Genomic DNA, 26,130 nt, shown 5'->3' with positions numbered 1-26,130 from the left:
TTAGAGACATTCAGTGGAATTCTCCGTTGGTAGGATCCTCCGGTCTGCCAGCAGCATACCCACGCCCAAGGGTTTCCTGACGGCATGGGGTGGCCACAATGGAAACCCCATTGGTCGGCGGGGGCGTGCCACGCTGGAAGACACAGCTGGCGGACTGAGGAATCCCACCCATTGTGTTTAAACATAAGTAGGTCATGGGGTTTGAGCGGAATGGGGATGATGTAATTAATGGGAGGAGCCAGGTCTGTAACAGGCAGAGTCTGAGTTTTGGCTGTGTGCTGAACAACAGCTTCTGTAAAAGGCTGTCAGAGATTAGTATTAATCTGACAGGATCTCTCTCTCTCTGTTCAACAGCCTTTTAAAATAACTATTCAAAGATTGGAAAGTAATCCTGTGTTTGCTAACTATATTTAAAAGTGGATTTTGACCTTATAAGGGCCCTTCCTGTTGATTCCCTTTTCCCCCTTTCTTTATTTTGCTGTTATCATTTTGATCCATGGATGTTTACTGGACACATATACATACATAGAAAATAGAAGCAGGAAGAGGCCATTCGGCCCTTTGAGCTTGCTCTGCCATTCATTGTAAACATGGCTAATCATCAAGTTCAATACCTTGATCCTGCCTTCCACCCATATCCCTTGATCCATTTAGCCCAACGAGCTACGTCTAATTCCTTCTTGAAATTGCACAAAGTTTCTGCCTCAAATACTTTCTGTGGTATTGAATTCCACAGATTCACCACTCACTGGGTGAAGAAATTTCTCCTCACCTCAGTCCTAAAAGGTTTATCCCCTTATCCTCCAACGATGATCCCTAGTCCTGGAATCCCCCAACACCAGGAACATTCTTTCTGAATCCACCCGGTCTAATCCTGTAAGAATTTTATAAGTTTCTGAGATCCCCCCTCACTTTTCTAGTGAAGAAGGGGCAAATGGCCTCCTCCAGCTTCTATTTTCTCTGTATGTTACTATGTAATCCCGTGCACTTTTACTTCACATGGTAATCTGCTATGTGAGACCTTGTTGAAAGCATTCCAAAAGTCTAAATTAACCACATCCACTGGATCTCCCTGAAAACCTCCACTAGTTACGTTTTCAAAGAATTCCAGTAGATTTGTGAAGCATGATTTTCCTTTCATAAATCCAGGCTGACTTTGTCTGACTATACCATTGTTTTCCAAATGCTGTAAAATGAAATCCTTGATAATGGACTCTGGCAACTTCCATACTACCGACGTTAGGCTCACTGGTCTATAGTTCCGTGTTTTCTCTCTACCTCCCTTTTTGAATAGCGGGATTACATTTGCTACCCTCCAATCTGTAGGAGCCATTCAAGAGTCCAAAGGATTTTGGAAAATGACCTCCAATGGATCAACTATTTCCAGGAACACTTCCTTAAATAATAATAATCTTTATTGTCACAAGTAGTACATTTTGGGCAGCACGGTAGCATTGTGGATAGCACAATTGCTTCACAGCTCCAGGGTCCCAGGTTCGAATCCGGCTTGGGTCACTGTCTGTGCGGAGTCTGCACATCCTCCCCGTGTGTGCGTGGGTTTCCTCCGGGTGCTCCGGTTTCCTCCCATAGCCCAAAGATGTGGTTAGGTGGATTGGCCATTATAAATTGCCCTTAGTGTCCAAAATTACCCTTAGTGTTGGGTGGGGTTACTGGGTTACGGGGATAGGGTGGAGGTGTTGACCTTGGGTAGGGAGCTCTTTCCAAGAGCCGGTGCAGACTCGATGGGCCGAGTGGCCTCCTTCTGCACTGTAAATTCTATGATAAATTCTATGATTAACACTGCAATGAAGTTACTGTGAAAAGCCCCTAGTTGCCATATTCTGGCGCCTGTTCGGGTACACGGAGGGAGAATACAAAATGTCCAATCCACATAACAGCACATCTTTCGGGTCTTGTGGGAGGAAACTGGAGCACCCAGGGGAAACCCACGCAGACACAGGGAGAACGTGCAGACTCCGCACAGACAGTGACCCAAGCCGGCAATTGAACCTGGGACCCTGCCGTTGTGAAGCAACAGTGCTAACCAATTCGACAAATACTCTGGGATGAAGATTATCAGGCCCTGGAGATGTATTCGCCTTCAATCCCATTAATTTTCCTAAAACTAATTCTCTACTAAACTGATGTCCTTCAGCTCCTCACTAAAACATGTCTTTCTCAGAACTTCCGGTGCATTATTCATGTCTTCCTTTGTGAAGACAGAAGCAAAGGACGAATTTAGTTCCTCAGCCATTTCTTTGTTCCCCGTTATGAATTCCCCCTTTTCTGACTGTAAGGGGCCTATATTAATTTTTATTAATCTTTTTCTCTTCACATACCTATAGAAACTTTTACAGTCAGTTTTTATGTTCCCCACTAGCTTACTTTCATATTGTATTTTCCCCTTCTTAATCAATCCCTTGGTCTGCCTTTGCTCAATTTTATACTGTTCCCAATCCGTTAGTCTATTGCTTTTTCTTGCTAACTTGTATGCCTCTTCTGTGAATCTAATACTATTTCTAATTTCCCTTGTAAGCCATGGTTTGGCCGCGGTTCCCTTTCTACACTTGCGCCAAATAGGAATAAACAACTTTTGGAGTTAACCCATTCATTCCTCGAATGCCTGCCATTGCCTGTCTGCTGTCCTTCCTTTCAGTAATGTTTTCCTGTCCATCATAGCCAGCTCATGCCTCATACCATCATAGTTACCTTTATTAAGATTCAGGACCCTAGTCTTCAAATCAACTACCTCATTATCCACCATGAAAAAGAATTCTATAATATTATGGTCACTCATCCCCACGGGTTCTTTCACAACTAGGTTGTCAACTGATCCTTTCTCATTGCACAACACCCAATCCAAGATATGTTTTTAAGTCGAGCAGGGGAAGTAAGGAATTCAAAAGTTACAAAAGAACTCAAAAGTTTTTGGCACCTGAGGAGATAAATGGTTCGATCGGTTGGCTGTTGGCCAATGAATTGGCCAAAAGGCTGTTTTCTGCCTGGTAACAGGTGGTGATTAGAACCTGTCTGAGTGGGATGATTTTCAGAGAGCCAGGGGAAGGAGAGTTGGAGTCCTGGACGCTCAGAGGGAAGAAGCTGCTCTTTCTCCCTCTCTGGTTTTCCCCAGAAAAACTTGTGACAATAAATATTATTATTATATTCCTATGTGTGCTTGGAATCACTCCTGGAGCGAAATATCCTTTCCTCACAGTTTTACAAATTAAAAAGTGATCGGGGTTCCTGTCCGGTATGCCAGCAAACATTGAGGTCTGATTCTGGATCATATTACTGGGGTGGGAGAGGGGGGGGGGGGGGGGGGAGTACACAAATACTTTAAAAAATGATAGGATTAGGATGATTGAAATAACATGCAAGTAAAAAATAGGAGATGGCTGGAAGGCAGACATAAAAGACAGACAGGAGACAATGGGCAGATAATGGCCCCTCCACCATGATGAATTTGAAGTTGGGGGGGGGGGGGGGGCATTTAATCAGATGTTAGGACACCTTCCTGCCACTGCCTCAATTAAGGCCACAATGGCATGCCCCAGGGACAGCCTTCCTGCCCCATCGCCAATTGAGGCGCTTAAATGGAAAATCAATGCCCACTTAAAGGCCTTATCTTGCTTGAGCTGGTATTCACCCAACAGTGGGCAGGAAATGCTCTGCCCAGGCAGTCCCAAAAGTCTGTTTGCTTGTAGACACTGGGATGGGGTGTGGGTGCTGAGGGGCGTATCCCTCATTGCTAAGCAGTCAGTGTCTGAGTGGGGGAACCGGCGTCGGAATAGTGGGGTGGGGGGGATGGGGGGAAAGAGGGAGCTTAGCCTGCTGAGAGCCACCCCTTGCCCTGGCTGCTGACCCTCCTCCCCATCCACAAACCCCACCTGTGACCCCCCAATCCTGCAAAACCCATTCTTCCATCACTCACGTGTGCCTATGTCGCTTGGCGATCTGAGGTCATGGGTGAGCATAGTGCACGGACCCGATTGACCAGCAGCTTTTAGCAGGCCGGAATGCTCAGATAGTCATTGATATAGGGGAAGCCTGCTGCTCCAAGTGTGGGCACGGAGGTCCCCCTCCCACTCATTTCCATTTAATATACGTCCATAGTAAAAGAATGGGGGAAATATTAGGTAAAATATGGGGATCGAGTGGGAGAGGAGTGGAGGTAGAAGATCGGCCATATTCTGATCTTATAGATCAATAAGAATTTATTGAATGGTGGTGCAAGCAGGAGGCTCTGTATGATTTGCTCCTATCTTTTTCTTATGTTCCAAATAGGCAAGAATGACACTGATAAAGCAGAACAAGACACAGCAGTCTAAATACATCAACTTAGAAAAGTGACAAAGCTAACAGATAAAAACAGCTTTATGACTCGCAGAAACATGAAGTCCGACTAAAAGTGAAATGGGACAGACTTTTACATGCAGGTATACTAATATCCAAATAATGTAATATCCCAATGTACTGATGTGCCAATAATCCAAAATACCATTACTCCATTATTCCAAGATACCAATATTTCCATCATTTTATTGAAGAAACAAACAAACTACCTGAGAAACTTAAGTTTGTGGTATTGACCGATTTAGAATTTGAAATTGGAGTGCTACAGGCTTCATGAAATTGTGATTTTAAGATTTAATTTTGTGTTATCTGACATTACTCTACCTTTTCAAGCCAAATGTAATTTCTCCTGGAATGGATACAAATATAATGAAAGTGAAAGGAAATGGACGGAGCTCAAGTACAACTTCATGGGGTGCAGCAAATCTAACCCGTGATGCCATTTTAATACTCAAGCTGATATTCTTTAGGATAGATATGTAATTTCTGCATTCTCCATGCACAAAACAGAACTGCCACACAATTGCAAAAGCGCTTTCTCGAACCTAATGACAGTCCGTAATTGTGATTACACCAGTCAGAAATGCTGAATTGATTGTTTTTAATATCAGTCTCTTTAGAAGGGATAAGGGTGATTCAATATCATTAAAACAAAACCCTGGAACTGAATGCCCATGGAAGGCTACACCCAACTGTTATCTGATTTTACCTCAGATTCTGACCAGCATTTCAATTCTGGGGCACAGGAAAACAGGTAGCTTTAACAAAATTAGACTTGTATTGATTAAATTTATGTTTCTGTGGCTGGAAGGGTAGAATGTATTAGTTAGATTCATGCTGGACAAAAGTGTCCCGTGTGAAGGTTGGTTTCAGTTCCAACTGTGATTCTAATATACTTAGAGAGGGCTATGGTATGAAGAGTAAATACACCAGCAGTGTTTGCTTAGCAACGTGAAGTAATTTTTAGTTTAGCTAATTAGATTGCAATTGGAGCCAGAAGTGAACAGCTCAAGTTTGCTCTGATAAACTCAACAGGACAAGAATAAACGAACAGATGCAATTGGGACAGAAAATGTCTGAAGTGAACAGAGATTAAGGTATCGTTCAGAAGAATTCAAAGAAGAATAAGCAGAAGAATTCAAAGAAGAATAAGCAAAGGGGTGAACTGCTATGAGAGTCATCCCAGCTCTCCGTTGTATATAAGGCTGTAGGTTAAGCAAGCACAGGATCGGCGAGCTTGTGCATGACCAGTCAGCCAGAGTGATTTCAGCTAGAGTGAGGGTATTGAGAATTTGGAACCATGGGAAGTCGGTGCAAAGGAGGTGCTCTTCATGAGGAGTGGAGGTTTCTTTAAGTTAAGGGTTAAGTTGGTCATGGCAGGAGATCAAGAAGTGTCATGCTCCTCTTGTGATATGGGAATTCAGGGGCCTTTCCAGGGTCTAGTTCCCTCACGTGCAAGAAGTGTCTGCTGCAGATGGATTCACTTTGGGGAGCATCCATGGTGCTGAGGAACTCATGGCCAGCACATTGAGAGTTGGTCACAGCAGTTAAACATACTGAGGGGGATAGGAAATGAGTGACTACCAGATAGAGGAGGAGTAGGACGGCAGTACAGGGGTCCCCTGCAGTCATCTCCCTCCAAAACATAAACAGATGTGGATAGTATTGGGAGAAAGTGGGAGCAACCAGGTTCATGGCTGGCTCAGTTGGGCAGGAAACAACAGAGTTATAGTATAGTGGACGCAATGGTAAGAGGAATAGACGGTGTTTCTGCAGACACCAACTGGGTACTGATGACATCAAATTAGAACACTCAGACAAACTGGATTTTATATGCGTTTGTTTATTGACTGGACCAAAAAAGCAGCAAGTGACAATTCTACTCCTTAAACAGTTACTGCAAGTATATTTGTACTATTGCAATTGGAAAACAATCTACATAATGCATTCAATAAATATAATCTGAATAGATGAAAGAATCTCTTCCCCAGCATCTATTGGGGCACAACATCAGATGGCTTCATTTCAGTTGAAGGGAGAGGCTCCTGATCTTCAGCCAGCTGTGGGATAAAGGGCCCCACCAGCCAGTTAAGGGGGGTGTTGTGAAGCAGATAGTCCATCACCCCATCCATTCCCTCACGGATCTTCAGCATTTGCTCTTTAGTCTGGGTCAGGAATGGTGCAGACAGATCTTGGAAGGACGTGGCTGAAGAAAGAGAGCTGTAGATTTCTTCTGCTAATTTACAGACCTGCTGCACTTGATCTTCAATATTCTGAGGCAGACCACGAACACTTGAAGCCAGTGTTCGGCAGATGGTTTGGAGTTGATCAGAGAAACTCTGAGTCACGACCAGCGACTTAGATTCAAGTTGCTGCAATATTTAAAAACATTTAGTTTACACCTATAACCCTTGCATTCCTTCAAATTAGAGAATCAGCAAGTGATCTTTACATAAATTAGTTAATGGGAATTGCTGCAGTTATAATTCCCTGCCAATTCTGGCCTTTGCGTCCCTAGTAGCCCAGCGAAGGGTCTTGCTATTGTGGAAGGAAGTGAAGCCCCCTAGCCTAGAGGCCTGGATTAACGACATGGCATGGTTCATAAAATTGGAGAGAATTAAGTTTGCTTTGAGGGGGTCTGCACAGGGGTTTTACAGGCGGTGGCAACCGTTCCTAGAATATCTCGTGGAGCGTTAGAAGGCTGGTCAGCAGCAGCAACCCTGTGTGGGGGGGTAAAAAAAGGAAAGAGGAAACGAGATTGTTTGAGGGGGATGGACGAGCAGATGGCATGGAGGGTGGGGAGAAACAATAAGTGTGGCCAACAGCCAGTGTATAAAGCTATGTAAATATACCATCTTGCCATGTATATATCTTGCTCAGGGAGATTGCAAGGGGTTAAAAAAAAAAAAAAAAAAAAAAAAAAAAAAAAAAGTGTTAAAAACCTTAATAAAAAATATTTTTTAAAAAATTCCCTGCCAAAACCTACCTTTTTACAGCCCATCTCGGATTACTCATACCACAGCCCCGTAATCCAACACCCTTGCCTCAAACCCAGAGGATATTGTCACCCCAATGAGGTTCTTTCCCTCACCACCAGATTAAGACCATTCTCAAACATCTTTCCTCACCCAAATAGAAATGCCAGGTCTCATTCATTTATCCAGAAAATCTGCAAAGATTCTTCCAATGCACCTCATCCAGCACTGCTGGAAGCAGAAGAACATGCTTGTTTTTAGATCTTGATCTGAAACTATTTCCTAGTCAACCAAAGGCTGAACCAGACAACTTTGCAACCCTGATCTTTTCACCAAACTGCTGTAAACACCACACTACCAAGATCTTGATGTCATTACATTCCAAAACTATGTTACCTAAACTTAGTCCAACTGACCCATTCCTTTGGCTTTTCAAATGACTCATCCATCTTTCATTCTCCACAATTCTACACCTTCACACCCCTCCTCCCATTTGGTATGCCTTCACTATGCCCCAAGCGCCTGTAACCCCAAGCTCCTGTAACCTGTAAAGATCCAATCAACATTTTGACCATCTAACCCAAAGCGAAAATGGTGCCAAATTCATTCAAAATGCAGGTTTTAACAACAAGTGCATTGGGATGCTCACGTTAAAAGAAAAGTTATGGACAATGGCCAGGTTAAAATAAAATGTTGCCTTGAGGTCATGCCACAAGTACAATCTGATAATGCAACTAATTAGAAGAGCTCCCATTGATTAAGATTTGGTCATGCACCCTTTGACAGGACAAGATTTTGCTGCACCACCAGTGATGGCATTGGGAAGTATGGCTTCACAAACGGTTTCTTGGCTATGACAGTCATGAGAAAAGTTCTTACTTCAGGTTTTTCTGACCCCTCCTCTTCAGCGAGATCACCTGGCTGGTGCTTTTTCCAGTGGAGTAGGATCAGATTTAGTTTGGCTTGAATATCTTGAAGTTTGATAGTTGATTCAGCTCCTTGCTTAGCCATTTCAATCTGGAAACATTTATGGAAGATAATATTCAGTTTCAAAGAACAAGCATCTCATTTGAAAAATCAATTATCTTTCCTTTCTGTAGAAGAGAGACAGTTACTATAACTTGGTTTGTTCCAATAGGAAGCTTTTGAACCACCCAAAATCTAACCTGTGGTACAGAAGAGCAAAGGCATGCAAACTAGATTAGTGAATGTCTAGGCCATTCAGACTGGTCTATTCCTCCCCCAGTGTGTTTGCCTGCCTCTAATAAAAAAGGTGCCCAAAGGGCATCTCCAACAAGCCAATTGCTCTTACCAGATCTACAAGGTTGTGGAGGTGAGAGAGTGTTTCCTGGCCATTCTCCTTGGCTTTTTGCATTCTGGCTATGGAACGCTCGTATGCACGATTGCGAACCTTCAAGGATAAAGATCCCAAGCGTACATAATAACTTGGTCCTTGTCCTGTTGCAATATCAGAACCTTCAATAGGAGTGGCCACTTCAGCTGAAGCAGAAGGGAAGTAAAGTCCAGTTGAATATCAGCAATTATAGTTTGTATTTAATTGAATTACTTTAGACATGGAATTAGGCCATTCAGCCCATCAAGTCCACTGTTTGATCAAAGCTGATGTCCCTCATCATCATTCTCCTGCCTTTTCCCCACCCATAAATCAAGAATGAGATTCTCATGGTGCTGGGAGGTGCTGTTACCCACAGGGCTACAGACTAAGAGCTGGAATTAGACATAATAGTTCTCTTATGCAAGAACCAAGAGCAGCAAATTTAGCTTCACGCCTGCTCCACTGTTCACTACAATCATGGCTGATCTCATCATGGCCTCACCTGTTCCCCATAACCCTGCAATCCATTAAAATCTGTCTTCCTTAAAATTTACCGATGTCCCAGCATCCACCATATGGGAGCAGTGAATGCCACAGATCACAACCTTTTGGGAGAAGTAGTTTCTCTTCATCGCGGTTTTAAATTGCTACGCCTTATCCTGAGACCATGACCTCTCATTCTGGAATGTCCCACAAGAGGAAGCATCCACTCCATCTATTTTATCCATATCTTTTATCATCTTGCATACTCAATTCTCATTCTTCTAAATTCTAGGAGTATAGGCCTAAACTGCCCATTTCCATTTGCCTCATCTCGAAATAAACTTGTCAACCTCCTCTGAACGGTCTCCAATGCCATTACTTTACCAAAATGGGCATAATATTTCAGGTGCAATCTCAGTTACAACACTCCTTTAGCTATGTGCCAACATTCCATTTGCTTTCTTTATTACCTCCATGCACAAGGACACCCAGATCCTCTGTACTGGAGCACCCCAAAGTCTCTTATTTGCACAAGTTATGAGCTCACTTATCCATGTTATGGGGAGGCAGTGGCAAATCCAGATGCCAGTTTCAATGGACATGAAACCATAGTCATAAAAAACCAGTCATCTGGTTCACAATTCCTCATTGCAAACTGTCCCACCTTTATAGTGTCATCTGCATTTGGCTGTAGAACCCTTCTATCCAATTCATTAATATAGATTGTAAATAGTTGGGCCCAAGGACAGAATTCTGTGGCACCCACCTTCCAGATACAGGGACACCATTATCCACATTTCACAAAATAAACTCAAATGCATATAAAACAGAAAATGCATACTGAATAGCTGGCATGTAATCAAGTCTAGTTTAAAAATCTTGGGATCATAGCCAAGGACAAGAAAAAAAGTTACCTAGTTCCTCCTTGGTCATAGGAAGGTAATGATCAACAAGTTCCTCAGATTTGAGGAGAGAAATATCCACACCAGTAGCCACAAGTTGACCCACAGCACTGGCACCTTCAATCACAACAGCTTTAGTTTTTTCCAGGTTGCCTTGGACTGCACTTTTAACAATCTCAATTGCTGTATCTTTTACATCAGTCAGGGTCACTAGATTCCCTGTTTCAACAAGGACCTGTAATACAATGGATGTGCAGTGCTATGATTAGCATTGGGTGGCTAGGTAACATGCAGATCCATGAAAACATTTGCACAATTAAAAATTTTAGCTAGTCACAAAACTTGTGTTTTGAGATGGGAAGCCTTGCATTAGCTGACCATTTCTGAACCCAACATATACACTGGTCTTCACTCCAGGGTTTGATTTGAAATTTTTAAGAGGGCATGGTAGTATTGTATTGGACCAGCAAGAGTTTGCAAGCTTTAATACTGCTGCATAGCAAAAAACGTTTTTAAAAATTACATCTGGGAATTATCACACAAAAAAAAAAATAATAAGAAGAAGCTATTAGGTAGCACAGTAGTTAACACTGCTGCTTCACAACTCCAGCCTCAGGTGATTGCATCCTGCTGCAGGAGTTTCCTCCAGGTGCTCCAGTTTTCTCCCACATCCAAAGATGTGGTTAGGAAGATTGGCTATGCTAAATTACCCTGTGCAAAAGGGTTGGTTTCCAGGGATAGGGTGGAAGCATGGGCTTAAGTGGGGTGCTCATTCCAAGGCTAGTGCAGACTCAATGGCCTCAAACTGCCACAATTTTAGTCACTACTCCCATGCCCATTTGAGGTAGCCTTGTAAGGCAAATAGCCAAATATATTTAATTGTACCTTTAAAAAATTGTAACTAAACAATTAACAGTCATTATTAATTGGCTGACAATGCAATTTTCTTCATGAGACTCAATGGCTATTAATATAGAATTAAATGTTGGACCTTACTGGTGTTTGTTATCCAAATTATTGTACTTTAGCTGATTACTCATGGCTAAGCAAGACATACTCATGGCTAAGCAAGACAGAAGTGGACATTTCATGCCAGCATTTCCCAACAGCAATCAGGTACCTGTTGGTTCCGACTCTCTTGGCTGTCTGCAGTGTTGGGAACCTGTTCTTCTGTTGTTGATGCCATGTTGAATGAAAAAGTCCTGCAGAAGAGGCAAAATAAAATTAGCTTCACTTTCAAGTTGGTCACCATTTAAAAATTAAAGAAAGCATACAGTATCCAATAGGAACAGCCATATAACCAAGAATATATTAAAAAATTGTCTGCCTTTAACACTGATTTGTAGCTTCAAAAACCTACACATCACAGACAACTTAAATGCACAGCTATTTAAACAAATCCACAAACTCTCCATTTTTTCTAGCAAGATGAAAATATTTCATTGGGTCACACTAATACTGTTTGACTGGAAATTATTTCAAAACACCTACCCTTCACAAACCTCTTTTTCTATCTGGGGCTTAGGCAATACATTTATATACCAATCAGGGGCTTATTTTAATACTGGCAGTAAATCTAACCAATAGACACTCAGAGACAATAGAAAATGAATCAATTCATTGTCATCAACCAATGATGAGAGAGGAAGGATTTTAATCATCTTCAATCACTCACAGACCATTTCAATTAAAAGCAAGGTTAATAAATTGCAAAGGGGGCAGGGACAATTAAAAGATTCTTAAGGCACATTTTAAATAAATGAGGGAAGATATGTGTTATTCAAAAAAAGAGAGGAAGAAATGGGTTATTTAAAAAAATTAGGTGAAAATTTCCGATTGCTAAAAGTTTTGAACAGTTCAAGAACGTCTCAGGTAACATTCCTGGTCTGTGTTGTGAGCAGATCTAAACTAGGCTGCTACAGTGTGCCTGGATGCTAATGAGCTGGCAAGATGTCACATTTTGAGATCTGTTGGTCTTCTTTCAACAGAAATATTTCAGAAGTAATTATTTTAAATACTGCATATAGATACTGCATAGAAATCCTACAGTGCAGAAGGAGGCCATTCGGCCCATCAGGTCTGCACCAGCCCTGTGAAAAGAGCACCTTACCTAGGCCCACTCCCCCACCCTATCCTTGTGACCCCACCTAACCTGCACATCTTTGGACACTAAGGGGCAATTTTAGCATGGCTAATCCACCTAGCTTGCATGTCTTTGGACTGTGGGAGGAAACCGGAGCACCCGGAAGAAACCCACACAGACACAGGGAGAAAGTGCAAGTTTCTCAGAGTCACCCAAGGTCGGAATTGAACCTGGGTCTCTGGTGCTGTGAGGTAGCAGTGCTAACCACTGTGTCACCGTGCTGCATGCCAAAACATAGTGCAGGAACATTGGCATCTGTCACACTCATCTTGTTGATGCTATGTGTCCTCCTAATGCTTGAAACTTTGTGTCAGAAGCAGTTGCTCACTTCCATCAGGAAGTGTTAATGACCACTGGCAACATACGGAGCCAACAGATATGTGACATAGCTACTAAAATGAAAACTGAAGAACCCAACAGGTCTGGCTGCATCTGTGGAAGGGGAAACAGAGTTAATGTTTTGAGTCCAAAAGGACTTCTTTGGAACTGAAGAGAGGTAGGAATGTGATGGATTTTATACAGTTGAGAAAGAAGTAAGGGGCAAAAGAGAAGTTTAGGTATAGGTTAAAGAGTCAAGGAGATTAAATGACAAATATGTCATAGTACACAAGGCAAAGCGAGTGATAATAATAGCATAAAAGACAAAAAAACTTTGGCCCAGAGTAGGTATCAATAACAGAATAATGGTCAATGCTGTCTTAAAACAAAAACATAGGAACAAGACACAGATTGGCACTTGGGTGAAAAGAATGGAGTTCATGGCCTGAAGTTGTTGAACTCAACGTTGAGCCCAGAAACATACAAACGTAGAAAATAGGAGCAGGATTAGGCCTTTCAGCCCATCGAGCCTGCTCCACCATTCATTATGATCATGGCTGATCATCCAACTCAATAGCCTGATCCCGCCTTCCTCCATATCCTTTGATCCCCTTCTTTCCAAGAGGTATATATAACTGCTTCTTGAAAACATATAGGGCAGGCCTCCCCTTCAGCCGACGGCAAAATCGGGAAAGGCGATTGGGCGGAGAATCGGTTTTGACGCCGAAATCATGGCGGACGCTGGGTTCATGCCAAATCACAATTCTCCGATGCCACGACAGTGGCGTCAATGCATTCCACTCCGCATGTATAGTAAATGGCGTTTGCAATCATTAGCGGGCCTGACCCGGTATTCTCCGGGGCCTCTGCGGTTCTCCGCCTTCACCGGGGGGAAATCCCGTTGGCGTGGTTCACTTGTGCTTTCAAAAATCGTGAAACAGGCACCATGGCTGCTGAGGGGGAGAGAGGGGGAACAGAAAGTGTCCAACTTTGCCATAGTGTGCCGACAGGTGTGCCGCTGGCTGGGGGGGAGTAGCGGGGGGTAGCGAGGAGGTGGGCTGTGAGGTCGGGGTGGGCAGGCATGGAACACCATTGCCACAGCCTGCAAGGCAGCCATGCAGCTGCCCACGCTGCTGACTGCCCACTGTGAACTTAGGGCCATCGGTCGTATGGGTGTCCCCCCAGGTGCCATCTGGCCCCAGCCGACGCATCAACAGGATGGGCGTGCTCTAGTGCAACCAGTGCCATCTTGTTGGCTGGGATGAGTGTGTGTGGGGAGTGAAGTGTGTATATTCAGCTGCAGCCTGTCAGCCTCCTGAATGTCAAACATGGACCCAGCGAATCAGACACCGTTTTTCATTGGAATTGGTCGTGTTCCACATGGCGTGAGTGCTAGCCCCTCAATGACCAGGTGCGGCGCCAGTTTTGCTGTCGTAGAAGTCCACAAATCTTGTCCCAGCGTCAGCACTTAGTTTCAGGAACAGAGAACCCCACCCACAATGTTTTGGCCTCAACTAGTTTCTGTGGTAGTAAATTCCACAGGCTGACCACTCTCTGGGTGAAGGAATTTCTCCTCATCCCTGTCTTAAATGGTCTACCCCGTATCTTCAAACAGTAACCCCTAGTTCTGGAAACCCCCACCAACGGGTCTCCTTGCATTCAACTTGTCTGGTCCTTTTGAATTTTATAGGTATCTATTAGATCCCCCCTCATTCATCTGAACTCCAGCGAATACAGTCTCAATCTCTCCTCATACATCAGTCCTGCCACCCCAGGAATCAGCCTGGTAAACTATCTCTGCACTCCCTCTGGAGCAAGAACCTCCTTCCTCAGATAAGGAGACCAAAACTGCCCACAATATTCAAGATGCAGGCTCACCAAGGCCTGTATAATTGCAGCAAGACATTCTTGCTCCTGCACTCGAATCCTCTCGCTATGAAAGGCAACATACCATTTGCCTTCTTTACCGCCTGCTGCACCTGCATGTGACTGGTGTACGAGGACACCCAAGTACCGTTGCACATTCCCCTCTCCTAATTTATGGCCATTCAGATAATAATCTGTTTTCCCATTTTTGTTACCCAAGTGGATCACTTCACATTTATCCAAATTATACTGCATCTGCCATTCATTTGCCCACTCACTAAACTTGTCCAAATCACACTGAAGGACCTCTGCATCCTCCTCACAGCTCATCCTCCCATACGGTTTTGTGTCAACAGCACATCTGGAAATATTACATTTTGTTCCCTCATCTAAATCATTAATATATATAGTGCATAGCTGGGGTCCCAGTTCCGATCCCTGTGGTATCGCACTCGCCACTGCCTATCATCTGGAAAAAGACCTGTTTATTCCTACTCTTTGATTCCTGTCTGTTTTCTATCCATCTCAATATAGTACCCCATACCCCACGTGCTTTAATTTTACACGCTGATCTCTTTTGTGGGACTTTGTTGAAACCCTTCTGAAAGTCCAAATAAACCACATCCACTCTTGTTTTTAAAAAAATGTTTCAATAAAGGAGCAATTTAGTGTGGCCAATCCACTTACCCTGCACATCTTTTGGGTTGTGGGGGTGAGACCCTGCAGACATGGGGAGAATGTGCAAACTTCACATGGACAGTGACCTTGGACCGGGATCGAACCTGATTCCTCGGCGCCTTGAGGCAGCAGTGCTAACCACTGCACCACCGCCCCCCCCCCCCACCACATCAACTCTACTAGTCACATCCTCAAAGAATTCCAGTAGATTTGACAAGCATGATTTCCCTTTACAAATCCATGCTGACTCTGTCCGATCCTGCTACAGTTTTCCAAGTGCTCTGCTATAAAATGTTTGATACCTACCGGATTCCAGAATTTTCCCCATTCTTGATGTCAGGCTTACTGGTCAATAATTCCCTGTTTCCTCTCTACCATCTTTTTTAAATAGCGGGGCTATATTAGATACCCTCCAATTTGTCGGAACTGTTCCAGATTCTACAGCATTTTGGAAAATGGCCACCAATGCAACCATTATTTCTAGAGCCACTTCTTTAAATACTCTTGTATGTGGATTATCAGGCCCTGGGGATTTTTCGGCCTTCGATACCATCAGTTTCTTCAACACCATTCCTCTACTAATACTGATCTCCTTCAGTTCCTCCTTCTCACTAAACCCTGTGTTCCTCAACATTTCTTCATAATCTTTATTATTGTCACAAGTAGGCTTACATTAACACTGCAATGAAGTTACTGTAAAAATCCCCTCATCTCCACACTCCAGTGCCTATTCGGGTACACTGAGGGAGAATTCAGAATGACCAAATTACCCAACAGCATGTCTTTCAGGACTTGTGGGAGGAAACAGGAGCACCCAGAGGAAACCCACGCAGACACAGGGAGAATGTACAGACTCCGCACAGAGTGATCCAAGCCGGGAATCAAACCTGGGGCCCTGGCACTGTGAAACAACAGTGCTAACCACTGTGCTACCGTGCCGCCCATCTGGTTTCTTATTTGTGTCCTCCTTTGTGAACACAGAACCAAAGTATGTATTTAGTTGGTTAGCCATTTCTTTGTTCCCCATTATAAATTCCCCTGTTTCTTGACTGTATTTGTCTTAGCCAATCTTTTTCTCTTCGCATACCAATAGAAACCTTTACAGTCAGATTTTATGTTCCCCGCAAGCTTACTCTCGTGCTCTATTTTACCCTTTATAATCAATCCCTTTCTAAACTGCTCCAAATCCTTAGACCTATTGGGCACGATTCTCCAGAAAAATTTCCAAGTGTTGTAGCGAGTGGGAATTGCTGCGTGTTTCCTGCCGCTCGGGCCAGCAAAACTGTCAATGCAATTCAACGTTAATTGAGCTCGCCAGCTCCCCTGCGAACAAGGTTGAGCATCACTTAGCTGCACTTGCTCGGCCAACCCCAGCCAGCTCGCAATAATGGCGCCCAGGAAAGCGGCCCAAAGATTCGGGGACGCTGACCTGGGGAGGCTCCTGGATGGGGTGGAGACCATGAGGGATGTCCTCTTCCCCCGGGAGTCTTGGAGGGTGAGCCACAAGACAGCCAGTGCTGCCTGGGATGAGGTGGCGGCAGCCATTAGTTTCAACAGTATGACCAAGAGGACTGGCCAGCAGTGCAGGAAGGAGGTCAACAACTTACACTGGGCAGTACGAGTGAGTAGACACCACCGCCACCCCCCCCCCCCCACCCCAAGGGAGCATCCACCCCCCAACTCTCCAAGTGACTACTATCCCTCCCTCCCCTTCCCCGCCTCCACACCCCCTTTCCCACCACTGAACCACGCATGTGGCTAACGATACTCTTTCTGTGTCTCGTCAGGAAAAGCTCTCACACAGTCGGCGGGAGAGGGCCCAGACTGGCGGAGGGGTGCCAGACATAAAATCCTGAGGTTGGCGGCAGAATGTCTGACTCGCTGGGGGAAGCCAATGAATGACAGTACAGTACAGTTAGGCTCTGTGGGACTTGTCCCGCTCTTAGATTGGCATGGCTGCGGCGCTGCCAGTCACAGGTAGGCATTGCCGAGGTGCTGCAGAGCATGTCCCAGTCACTGAGGTGCATTGCTGAGGGCTTCGACACGATGGTGCGGACCATGGGGAACGACTAGGGCTGGTAGAGATGCAGGATCATCCGGGGCTCGAAGCAGCTGCCCCCCCATTCCAAGGTGAACTGCAGGGCCCTATGGGCACCGATCGGGAGGAGGTGGCGTTGGGTGACAACATGAACCCGTCCCATGGAGGGGGGACGGTGGCCACCAGCTCCCTCAAGTACCACCAACATGTGAGCCAGGACTGGCACGGTGGCACAGTGGTTAGCACTGATGCCTCACAGCTCCAGGGTCTCAGGTTCAATACTGGCCTTGGGTGGCAGTCTGTGTGGAGTTTGCACTTTCTCCCCGTGTCTGCGTGGGTTTTCTCCGGGTGCTCCGGTTTCCTCCCACTGTCCAAAGATGTGCAGGTTAGGTGGATTGGCCATGATAAATTGCCCCTTAGTGTCCAAAAGGTTAGGTGGTGTTGCTGGGTTGCAGGGATGGGGTGGAGGCGTGGGTTTGGGTGGGGGTGCTCTTACCGGTGTAGACTCTATGGGCCTAATGGCCTCCTTCTGCACTGTAAATTCTATGATTCTATGAGGACCCTCCGGCACCAAAGGACATCCACCAGGGGCATCGAGGGCCACGGGACGAGATAGGCAGCTAGCTGCCTTCACCTCAGATATGGACCTGGGAAACACCAAGTGTAGTGGTAGAGCTAGGAGGGCCAGGCACGTTGAAGATCACTGAAAGCACTGGGTTGGGCATGGGGGTGAGGGGAGGGAGGGGGGGGGGGGGGGGGGGGTTAGGTGGGGAGGTAGCACGATCGGGAATGGGGTACTGTACAGCACATTGAACAACTTTTTGCACAACCATTATGATGCCTCTGTCACTTTCGTCCGCAATACGGGCTGTCCCCCGGACCCTTTGCCCATTTCTCCAGGCACCCATGATGCTCACCCAGCCTCCGAGTGTGGACATGCTCCCGGAGCTGTGTGCCAACCCCTGGGTGTTCGGATGTTGGCTGCTGCGTGTGTGATGTTGCCTCCCGCAGTGTTCAGGTACAGTGTCCAGGCCTCAAGGTTTGATTGGAATGCTAGGCAATGACTCTCACTTGCCACATGGCCCACCCACCCACGGGTATCCACTTGGGATGTGTCAAGTGCTCAGATACCAACGATTGCCAACTCCCTATTAATGATAGCATCAGCCGTGCAGCCAGAGTCCTCAGCAGTCGCTAGGGGTTATGGGTGGGGCAGATGGGCAGGGCTAGGGTTGCCCCAGAATGGGGTTGGGATCCAAAGATTGGCATGATAGTTCCGTGAGTGATTGTTCCCCAGTTGCCCCCCAGCCTCTCCTCCTCTGGTGGCCCATCCCTGCGGAGGGTCCCACACCCACACTGAGCACTGGGGTGGCAAGCCCAGCGTACCTGGGCTCTTTGCCTGTGAACAAAGATGGCTGCTCACCTCCTCACCTCCACATGGAAGCCATTCCGCCAGGTTCACGTTTTTAAAAAGGAGTACTAATCGGCGCCAATGTGAGCACTTGGTGGGGAAGCCAATGAATGACAGGAGGCCATTGGATATGGGGTCTCTCTCATTGATTGCATGGAAATGGGGCTTGAGTGGTGATAATAGGTTTCTCGCCACGCTAATGCAAGATCCCGATTTCGCCTACAGGAGTGGGCCGGTTGCATCACAAACTGTTTGGTGCCTGGCACGGATCTTGTTTTTCTCCTCTCCCGCTATTCATTGGCCTCGTTACGTTTTGAGCGCGAGTGTAACGAGGCCGGAAGATCATCCCCATTGATTTTCTTGGCCAATTTGTACGCTTCTTCCTTGAATCTAATACCATCTCTAATTTCCCTTGTAACTCATAGTTTGGCCACCTTTCCCGTTTTCCTTTAGCGCCAGACAGGAATAAAGAATTGTTGCAGTTCATCCATGCGCTCCTTGAATGTTTGCCATTGCCTATCCATTGTCCTCCCTTTCAGTAACGTTTCCCAATCTGTCAAAGCCAACTCGCATCTCATACCATTGTAGAATCCTTTATTAAGATTCAGGAGCCTGGTCTCAGAATTCACCACCTTGATGAAAAATTCTATCATGTTATGATCGCTCTTCCCCAAGGGGTCTCTAACAACTCGATTGCGAATTATTCCTTTTTCATTACAATGTAAAGTGCCTAACGAGAAGTTGAGGTGCTGTTTCTCCAGCTTCTGTTGGGCTTCACTGGAACATTGTAGTAGGCCGAGGACAGAAATGTGAGCATGAAAGCAAAATGGTGAATTAAAATGGCTAATGACCAGAAGGTCAGGTTCATGCTTGCGGTTTAAGTGAAGGTGTTCCGCAAGGTGGTCATCCAGTCTGCGCTTGGTCTCTCCAATGTAGGGGAGCCAGCGAATACAGTAGATAAAATTGAAAGTACATATAAATCACTGTTTAATCGGGAAATGATTTTTGCGGCCTTGGACAGTGAGATGGGAAGAGATATAGCTTGCTTTTTGCTCAGTCGAAGACCCCCCCATACACTGTGGTTGACAGTGTTACGACCGAGTTGGGAACAGTGTGCAGTTTATTGAGCCACAGGTCACACCATTAGTTTAAAAGTTTAATTCACTCACCAAGATGGCCAATTATTTACCTGCACTGCTATTAGACCCAGAAAAAAATAGGCTTTAACCAGGCTTCATCAACTCAGAATGATTGATTTATTATAAAAGAAGTTCCTTTTTTAAAAACAAGTTGCAGAAATGGCACACACACAATTGTACTTTGGAAATACAACTATCTATCATTTTTTAAAAATAAAATAACCCAGCACGAAAAATAAACAAAGGACAAACAGATAGGGGATGCAATACACCTCCTAAGTGCCATTGAGGTCTTGCCAGTTTGGTCGGGAAAATGCAGCCTCAAACAGGCGGCACATATTTAGATGAACCTAATGGCTCATTTAAACATGATTATCTGGATCATTTTGGGCGTGATCCAGATAGCGCCAGGCATTGTGAGTCTGATGACTTGCGATCAGCTCGGTGCACGGGGCGAAGCCCGTTTTAGGCCTCTTCTACGATGCACTCAGCACAATGGGATTGGTTCTGAGCACAGCGCATTGGGAAAATCGTGCCAAGGATCTCTGCAGAGATGGCTGTTGGTGGATTTATAAAATAAAGGATAAAGGCTTTGATGCTGTCGATCTAGAGCTCCTTGTGTGAAGATGCACGAAGGTTCTCACCAACGGAGCTTCGGCATGGAGGAGGATATCAAACTGGTTCCTTTCTTCTTGTCTCAGCTTTACAGGTTGCCAAAAGCAGACAAGTTATATTCAGGTGAGGAGTCTCCTGCTGCCGATTGATAACCACACACAGAACTTCAAGTAAGGCAGGGTGAGAGCCAGTTACGGCAGCCTTCCTCCCCAGATTATTCTCAAATACACTCTGATTTCAAAAACACCAGGTTCAAAACTTAAAGCTTGTCTATGTCATGTGCTTTCCAATAAATCACGAGCCTTTGCCTTTACCAACTTTTCCCCATCAATTAAATCCAGGCCTGGGCTGGCAAGTGGCAAGTTACATTCGCGCCACACACAGGCAATGAGCATCTCCTACAAGAGAGGATCTAACCATCACCCCTTAACATTCAATGGCATTACCATCACTGAATCTACCATAACCAACATCCTGGGGTTATCATTGATCAGAAACTGAACTGGACCGGCCATATTAATACTGTGGCTACCAGGGCAGGTCAGAGGCTAGGAATCCTATGGTGAGTAACTCAACTCCTGATCCCCCAAAGCCTGTCCACCATCTACAAGGCCGAAGTCAGGAGTGTAATGGAATACTCTCCACTTGCCTGGATGAGTGCAACTCCAACAACACTCAAAAGGTTTGACACCATCCAGGACAAAGCAACCCGCTTGATTGCTCTCCCTTCCAGAAACATTCAAACCCTCTACCGCCGCTGAACAGTGGCACCCGTGTGTACACTCTACAAGATGTACTGCAGTAACTCAGCAAAGTTTGTTAGACAGCACATTCCAAACCCACGACCACTACCATCTTGAAGGACAAGAGCAGCAGATATCTGGGAACCCCACCACCTGGACATTCCCCTCCAAGTCACTCACCTCCCTGACTTGGAAATATATCGCTGTTCCTTCACTGTCGCTGGGGCAACATCCTGGAATTTCCTTCCTAACTGCACAGTGGATGTACCTACACCTCAAGGACTGCAGCGGTTCAAGAAAGTAACTCACCACCACCTTCTGAAGGGCAACAAGGGATGGGCTATAAATGCTGGCCTAACCAGCGACGCCCACATCCCGTAAATGAATAAAAATAAAATTAAAGTATTTGCAGTTCAAAACAAACAAACAGCTCTTTCCCCTCAAGTACCATGCTGTGACGTGATTTCTCAGAAAAGGCATGTTTGATCACAGTCCAAGAGGCACTTGTAACCTTCCTTAAAAGAAATCCAAGTGCTCAAATAATACAGTCTCCTTTCATATTTTGAAAGAAAAATATAGTTTGGAACGATATGATTCTAACACTTTGGTCCACACTGTGTCTGACCCATTTCCCACACTTCTGCCCTTTCGCCTTCCCCCCCTCCCTGAACCATGAAAGGGTCCTCCATGTCCTCATTTCCCACCCCACCAGCCTCCACATTCAAAGGATCATCCTCTGCCATCTCCACCCACTCCAGCATGATGCCACCACCAAATGCATCTTCCCCTCCTTTCTCGTGTCAGCATTCTGTAGGGGCCATTCCTTCCGTGACACCCTTGTATGCTCCTTTATCACCCCCTACCCCTTGTTCACTTCCCATGGCACCTTCCCATGACAACGCAGGAGGTGTAACACCTGCCCCTTAACCTCCTTCCTTCTCACTTCCCAATACCCGAAACACCCCTTCCAAATGAAGCAGTGATTTACTGGACTCGTCCAATTTGGTCTACTGCAGTTACTGCTCACAATGCGGCCTCCTCTACATTGGGGAGGCCATTGGGGGACCATTATGGAAAATCTTTGCTCCATCCACAAGCATGACCCCGACCTTGCGGTCGTTTTCCATTTCAATTCACCATCTTGCCCTCATGCTCACATTTCTGTCCTCTGTCTGCTACAGTGTTTCAGTGAAGCCCATCACAAGCTGGAGGAGCAGCATCTCATCTTCCAACTAGGCACTTTACAGCCTTCTAGACTCAATGTTGAGTTCAATACCTTCAGATCATGAACTCTGTCCTCCATTTTTTTTCAGCCAAATGCCAGTCTGTATCTTGTTCTCATGTTTTTGCTTTCGGGCCGTGCTGACCTTTTATTCTGCCTACTCTGGACCAATGCTATGTACCTTTTGTACCCAACATTACCACTCCTGGCCTCTTTTGCTCCGCCTATAAAATCCATCACACTCTTACCTCTGCCCAGTGCCGAAGAGTTACACTGGACTCAAAAACACTAACTCTGTTTCTCTCTCCACAGATGCTGCCTGACCTGTTGAGTTTTTGCAGCATTTCCTGCTTTGACTTCAGATCGCCAGTATCCACAGTATTTTGCTTTTATGATATGACATGTGTATTGTTCATTTGATGTCAGACTGCTATTTTGAACTACATGCTCCAGCCTACTCCCTGTATTAACCCCACACAACTAAACACCTGATGAAAGTGCTCACAGGTTTGATACAGGGTTATTTCTTCTGGCTGCTACTGCCATCATAATTGTTTTTCCTCGACATGTTTGGATAGTCTAGGTCCAGCTGGTGCAGTGAAGCAAGTTTTTGTTGAATAAAAATTTTGTGTTGAAACAAAGGAATGACCTGGTGTTGCTTCGTCTGGGAATCGAGCATCACTGGGAATGTCAGGAGGTAACAAGCTGCAAGAGGGAGGAGGAGACAGAGGAGAGGGCCGCTTAGCAGGAGGCCATATCTTACCTCAACTTTAATGATGATTAATACTTGATATACTCTTGCATCATAAAAAGAGGTTGTAACTGTAATTTGACAACTACTGCAGCGACAACTGCAAACCTAGCGCAGGGCAAGGCAATCTCACCTCCACCCCTCCATCACCGCCAGGAATCTCCCACTGAAATTTGACAACGACTACAGCTACAACTGCAAACTTAGTGAAGGGCAAGGCAATCTTACCTCCACCCATCCATCACCACCAGGAATCTCCCCCCCCCCCTCCCCCTCCCCCAACCCTAACCATTATCGCCGGCAATCTCCCCCCTGTCCATCCATCATTACCAGCACTGCCTCCTCCCCCCTGCCCCTGGTCAATACCAACCTGGCAGGATCAGGCAGGATGGTAGTGCCGGTGATTTCCCTGATGACCCAGGGGCTACACCGGCCTCCGTGCGCCCCCAGAAGCAAACTTTTCAGCAACTGGTCCACTCTCAGTGGTTTCATGGATATTCCTTTATTAGACAATTGTCTCACATGATCCAGAAACTGGTGCCAACTACAACCGGGATGAAAGTATGATTATGCCACAATGCTCCGGATTATCATCCAATATACAATCCAAAGGCTACAGCGATGGCTCCCCATTCTCCATCAGAACATTGGAATTGCTGGACAGAAACAAAAATCCAAATCCGTTCACCTGTCATTAGCCTGGCAGCTGTATGTTGTGACAATGATGGTAAAGGGGAGGTGGTGATGGTAGTGGTATTGTCACTGGACTAGCCGACCGGAGACCCAGGGTACTGCTCTGTAGACTTGGGTTCAACCCATGAGGGCAGATGGGGATTTGAATTGAATAAAAATCTGGAACTGAGAACTAAAAGTCTGATAATGACCATGAAACCATAGGCAATTGTTACAAGAACCCACCTGGTTCACTAATGTCCTTTAGGGAAGGAAATCTGCCATCCTTACCTGGTCTGGCTTATATGTGACTCCAGACCCACAGCAACAGCCCCCTCAGGAGGGGGTCTAAATGCTGACCCAGCCCAGCCTGCAACATCCTTATCCCATGACGAATTTTAAAAAAATCATGACATGAAGAGGACAAGTGGGACCGTGGTTTAATGTCTCATACCAAACAATGGCACCGCTTCAGTACTGCACTGGAGCATCAGCCTAAATTTGTGCCCAAGTTCCAAAAGGTTACTGATCTGCAGTGTTCCAAATAAAGTTGATGAGCTGCAGGTGCAAGTTGCCTTGGATATGCTACAGTGGCTGGGTCGAGGGTTAATGGCTATAAAGGGCAGTAAATATACCTGGCTACAGTGTATTCAGGAGTGAGAGGGAAGGAAAAAAACAGGGAGAGGGGTTTGGGGTGGCAGAGCATGACTGGTAGATGCCAGGAGATCCCACTTCCAGGGTCTACCTGGCTCGCGAGATCCAACATGCTCACAAGACATTGCGATGTGAATCCTGCCCATTGTGTGCTGGATCACTTTCTGACAAATGACAGCTAGTCTTACTCCAATATGAGTTTGAGATCTACTGGTGTGGGATTCAACCCCATCTCCCCCTCACCTTGGAGGTCTCGGGCCAGCACCATTTCAGTACTGGTCTCCACAAACATAGACCAGACAGAATGGCACTTGTGGGGGTCTCCCAAGGGATTGGAGGCCCGCAGATGCAAGCCCTCTGGGCAGGGTGGTACCCTGGTACTGCTAGTGCCACCTGGGCACCCTGGCACTGGCAGAAGGGGCTCTGCCAGGCTGGCATTGAGTCAGAGGTGCCCTGCATGAGTGCAGGGGGCCCAGAGGCTAGAGAGATGCAACACCATATTTAAATGATATCCTGATGTCTTGCTGCACTGGTCAAGATGCCGAGGGAGATAAATAAACTCTGGCCAAAATCTTGTCGATATATTGGGATGATGCCAGAGGATTGTAAATGTTACTCTAAGAGAGAGATACAACTCTGCCCAGTCTTAATTCAGTTGCAGGAAAACTAGCGATCAAATTAATGCCTAGTTTCAGACTAGTTCACACAACATCGTGGGCCGAAGGGCCTGTACTGAGCTGTACAGTTCTACGTTCGATGTAGCCAGCATCCATTTGTTAAAATCAAAATCATATCAGATTAACTTGCTGAAGAGGGCTTCCGGTGGCGGCCATGGAGTGAACGGTCGCACATTTAGCAGCTCTCGCCCTTAGTGGTCTTTTAACGGCTTTTAAGCTGGATGTTTCTGGAAAGTTCTCAATGCTGGTTTAGCACACTGGGCTAAATCGCTGGCTTTTAAAGCAGACCAAGGCAGGCCAGCAGCACGGTTCAATTCCTGTAGCAGCCTCCCCGAACAAGCGCTGGAATGTGGTGACTAGGGGCTTTTCACAGTAACTTCATTTGAAGCCTACTTGTGACAATAAGCGATTTTTATTTAATTTCATAAGTTGATTAAAGCGAGAGGAAAAGGAGGTGACCCCCAATTTATGGAATCGTGTTCAAATAAGAGTCGAAAAAGAAGAAACCAAAAGGTGAGTGAAAGGTTCGCACGGCCGAGAGCGAAGGAGTTCTTTCTTTTCTCCCACATTCATAAGTTTTATTCCCGCATAGACTTCTTTGTCTTGAGCAGGGCGTTAATCCCAAAGGTCGCGGGGACAAAATACTCAGCAATCACAGTCTCGGACCATGCCCCGCACTGGGTGGACCTGTGGCTTAGTGAGGAGAGAGGGCAGCACCTGCTCTGGAGACTGGATGTGGGGCTGCTGGCGGACAAAGAGGTTTGCGGGTGGATTAACAGGAACATCCAGGATTACCTGGAAACAAACGCTACGGGTGAGGTAGCAGCGGCAACGGTTTGGGAGGCTCTGAAGGCAGTTGTCAGAGGGGAGCTCATCTCAATTCGATCCCATAGAGAAAAGAGAGAAAGAGCGGAGAGGGAGAGACTGGTGGAGGAGATACTCCGAGTGCAATGGAGATACACGGAGGCCCCCGAGTCGGGGCTACTAAAGGAGCGGCGGAGTCTGCAGGCGGACTTTGAACTGTTGACCACATGGAAAGCGGTAGCACAGCTGAGGAAGGCAAGGGGAGCAGTCTATGAGTATGGGGAGAAAGCGAGCAGAATGCTGGCACACCAACTGCGAAAGAGGGAGGCGGCCAGGGAAATCGGGGGAGT

General features: G+C 45.9%; 1 protein-coding gene across 1 annotated transcript; it reads right to left on the bottom strand.

The window, feature by feature from the left end:
- Window positions 1-6,180: 6,180 nt before the first annotated feature.
- LOC140394730 (perilipin-2-like) lies at window positions 6,181-19,156 on the bottom strand. The gene is made up of 7 exons (XM_072481948.1): window positions 19,084-19,156; window positions 12,558-12,624; window positions 11,170-11,251; window positions 10,062-10,284; window positions 8,641-8,828; window positions 8,208-8,345; window positions 6,181-6,725 (listed from the first exon to the last, which is right to left on the bottom strand). The coding sequence occupies exons 1-7, from the start codon at window positions 19,154-19,156 to the stop codon at window positions 6,348-6,350; spliced, it is 1,149 nt and encodes a 382-aa protein (XP_072338049.1). The 3' UTR covers window positions 6,181-6,347.
- Between the last annotated feature and the right edge of the window lie 6,974 nt (window positions 19,157-26,130).

This window comes from Scyliorhinus torazame, chromosome 18, assembly GCF_047496885.1.
Source record: "Scyliorhinus torazame isolate Kashiwa2021f chromosome 18, sScyTor2.1, whole genome shotgun sequence".
NCBI classification, from domain to species: Eukaryota; Metazoa; Chordata; class Chondrichthyes; order Carcharhiniformes; family Scyliorhinidae; genus Scyliorhinus; species Scyliorhinus torazame.
Note: the sequence above shows the minus strand (reverse complement) of the source record. Positions and strands in the feature narration are given on the sequence as shown.

What these genes read in the sequence shown, in the direction of transcription:
- LOC140394730 (XM_072481948.1), bottom strand. Translation starts at nt 19,156, where the DNA reads ATGATAGAATTTTTCATCAAGGTGGTGAATTCTGAGACCAGGCTCCTG. An exon ending in TATGACCAAGGAGGAACTAG is followed by an intron (nt 8,829 to 10,061) that starts GTAACTTTTTTT and finishes CTTCTGCTTCAG; the next exon opens with CTGAAGTGGCCACTCCTATT. An exon ending in AGGGGTCAGAAAAACCTGAA is followed by an intron (nt 6,726 to 8,207) that starts GTAAGAACTTTT and finishes TAAATATTGCAG; the next exon opens with CAACTTGAATCTAAGTCGCT.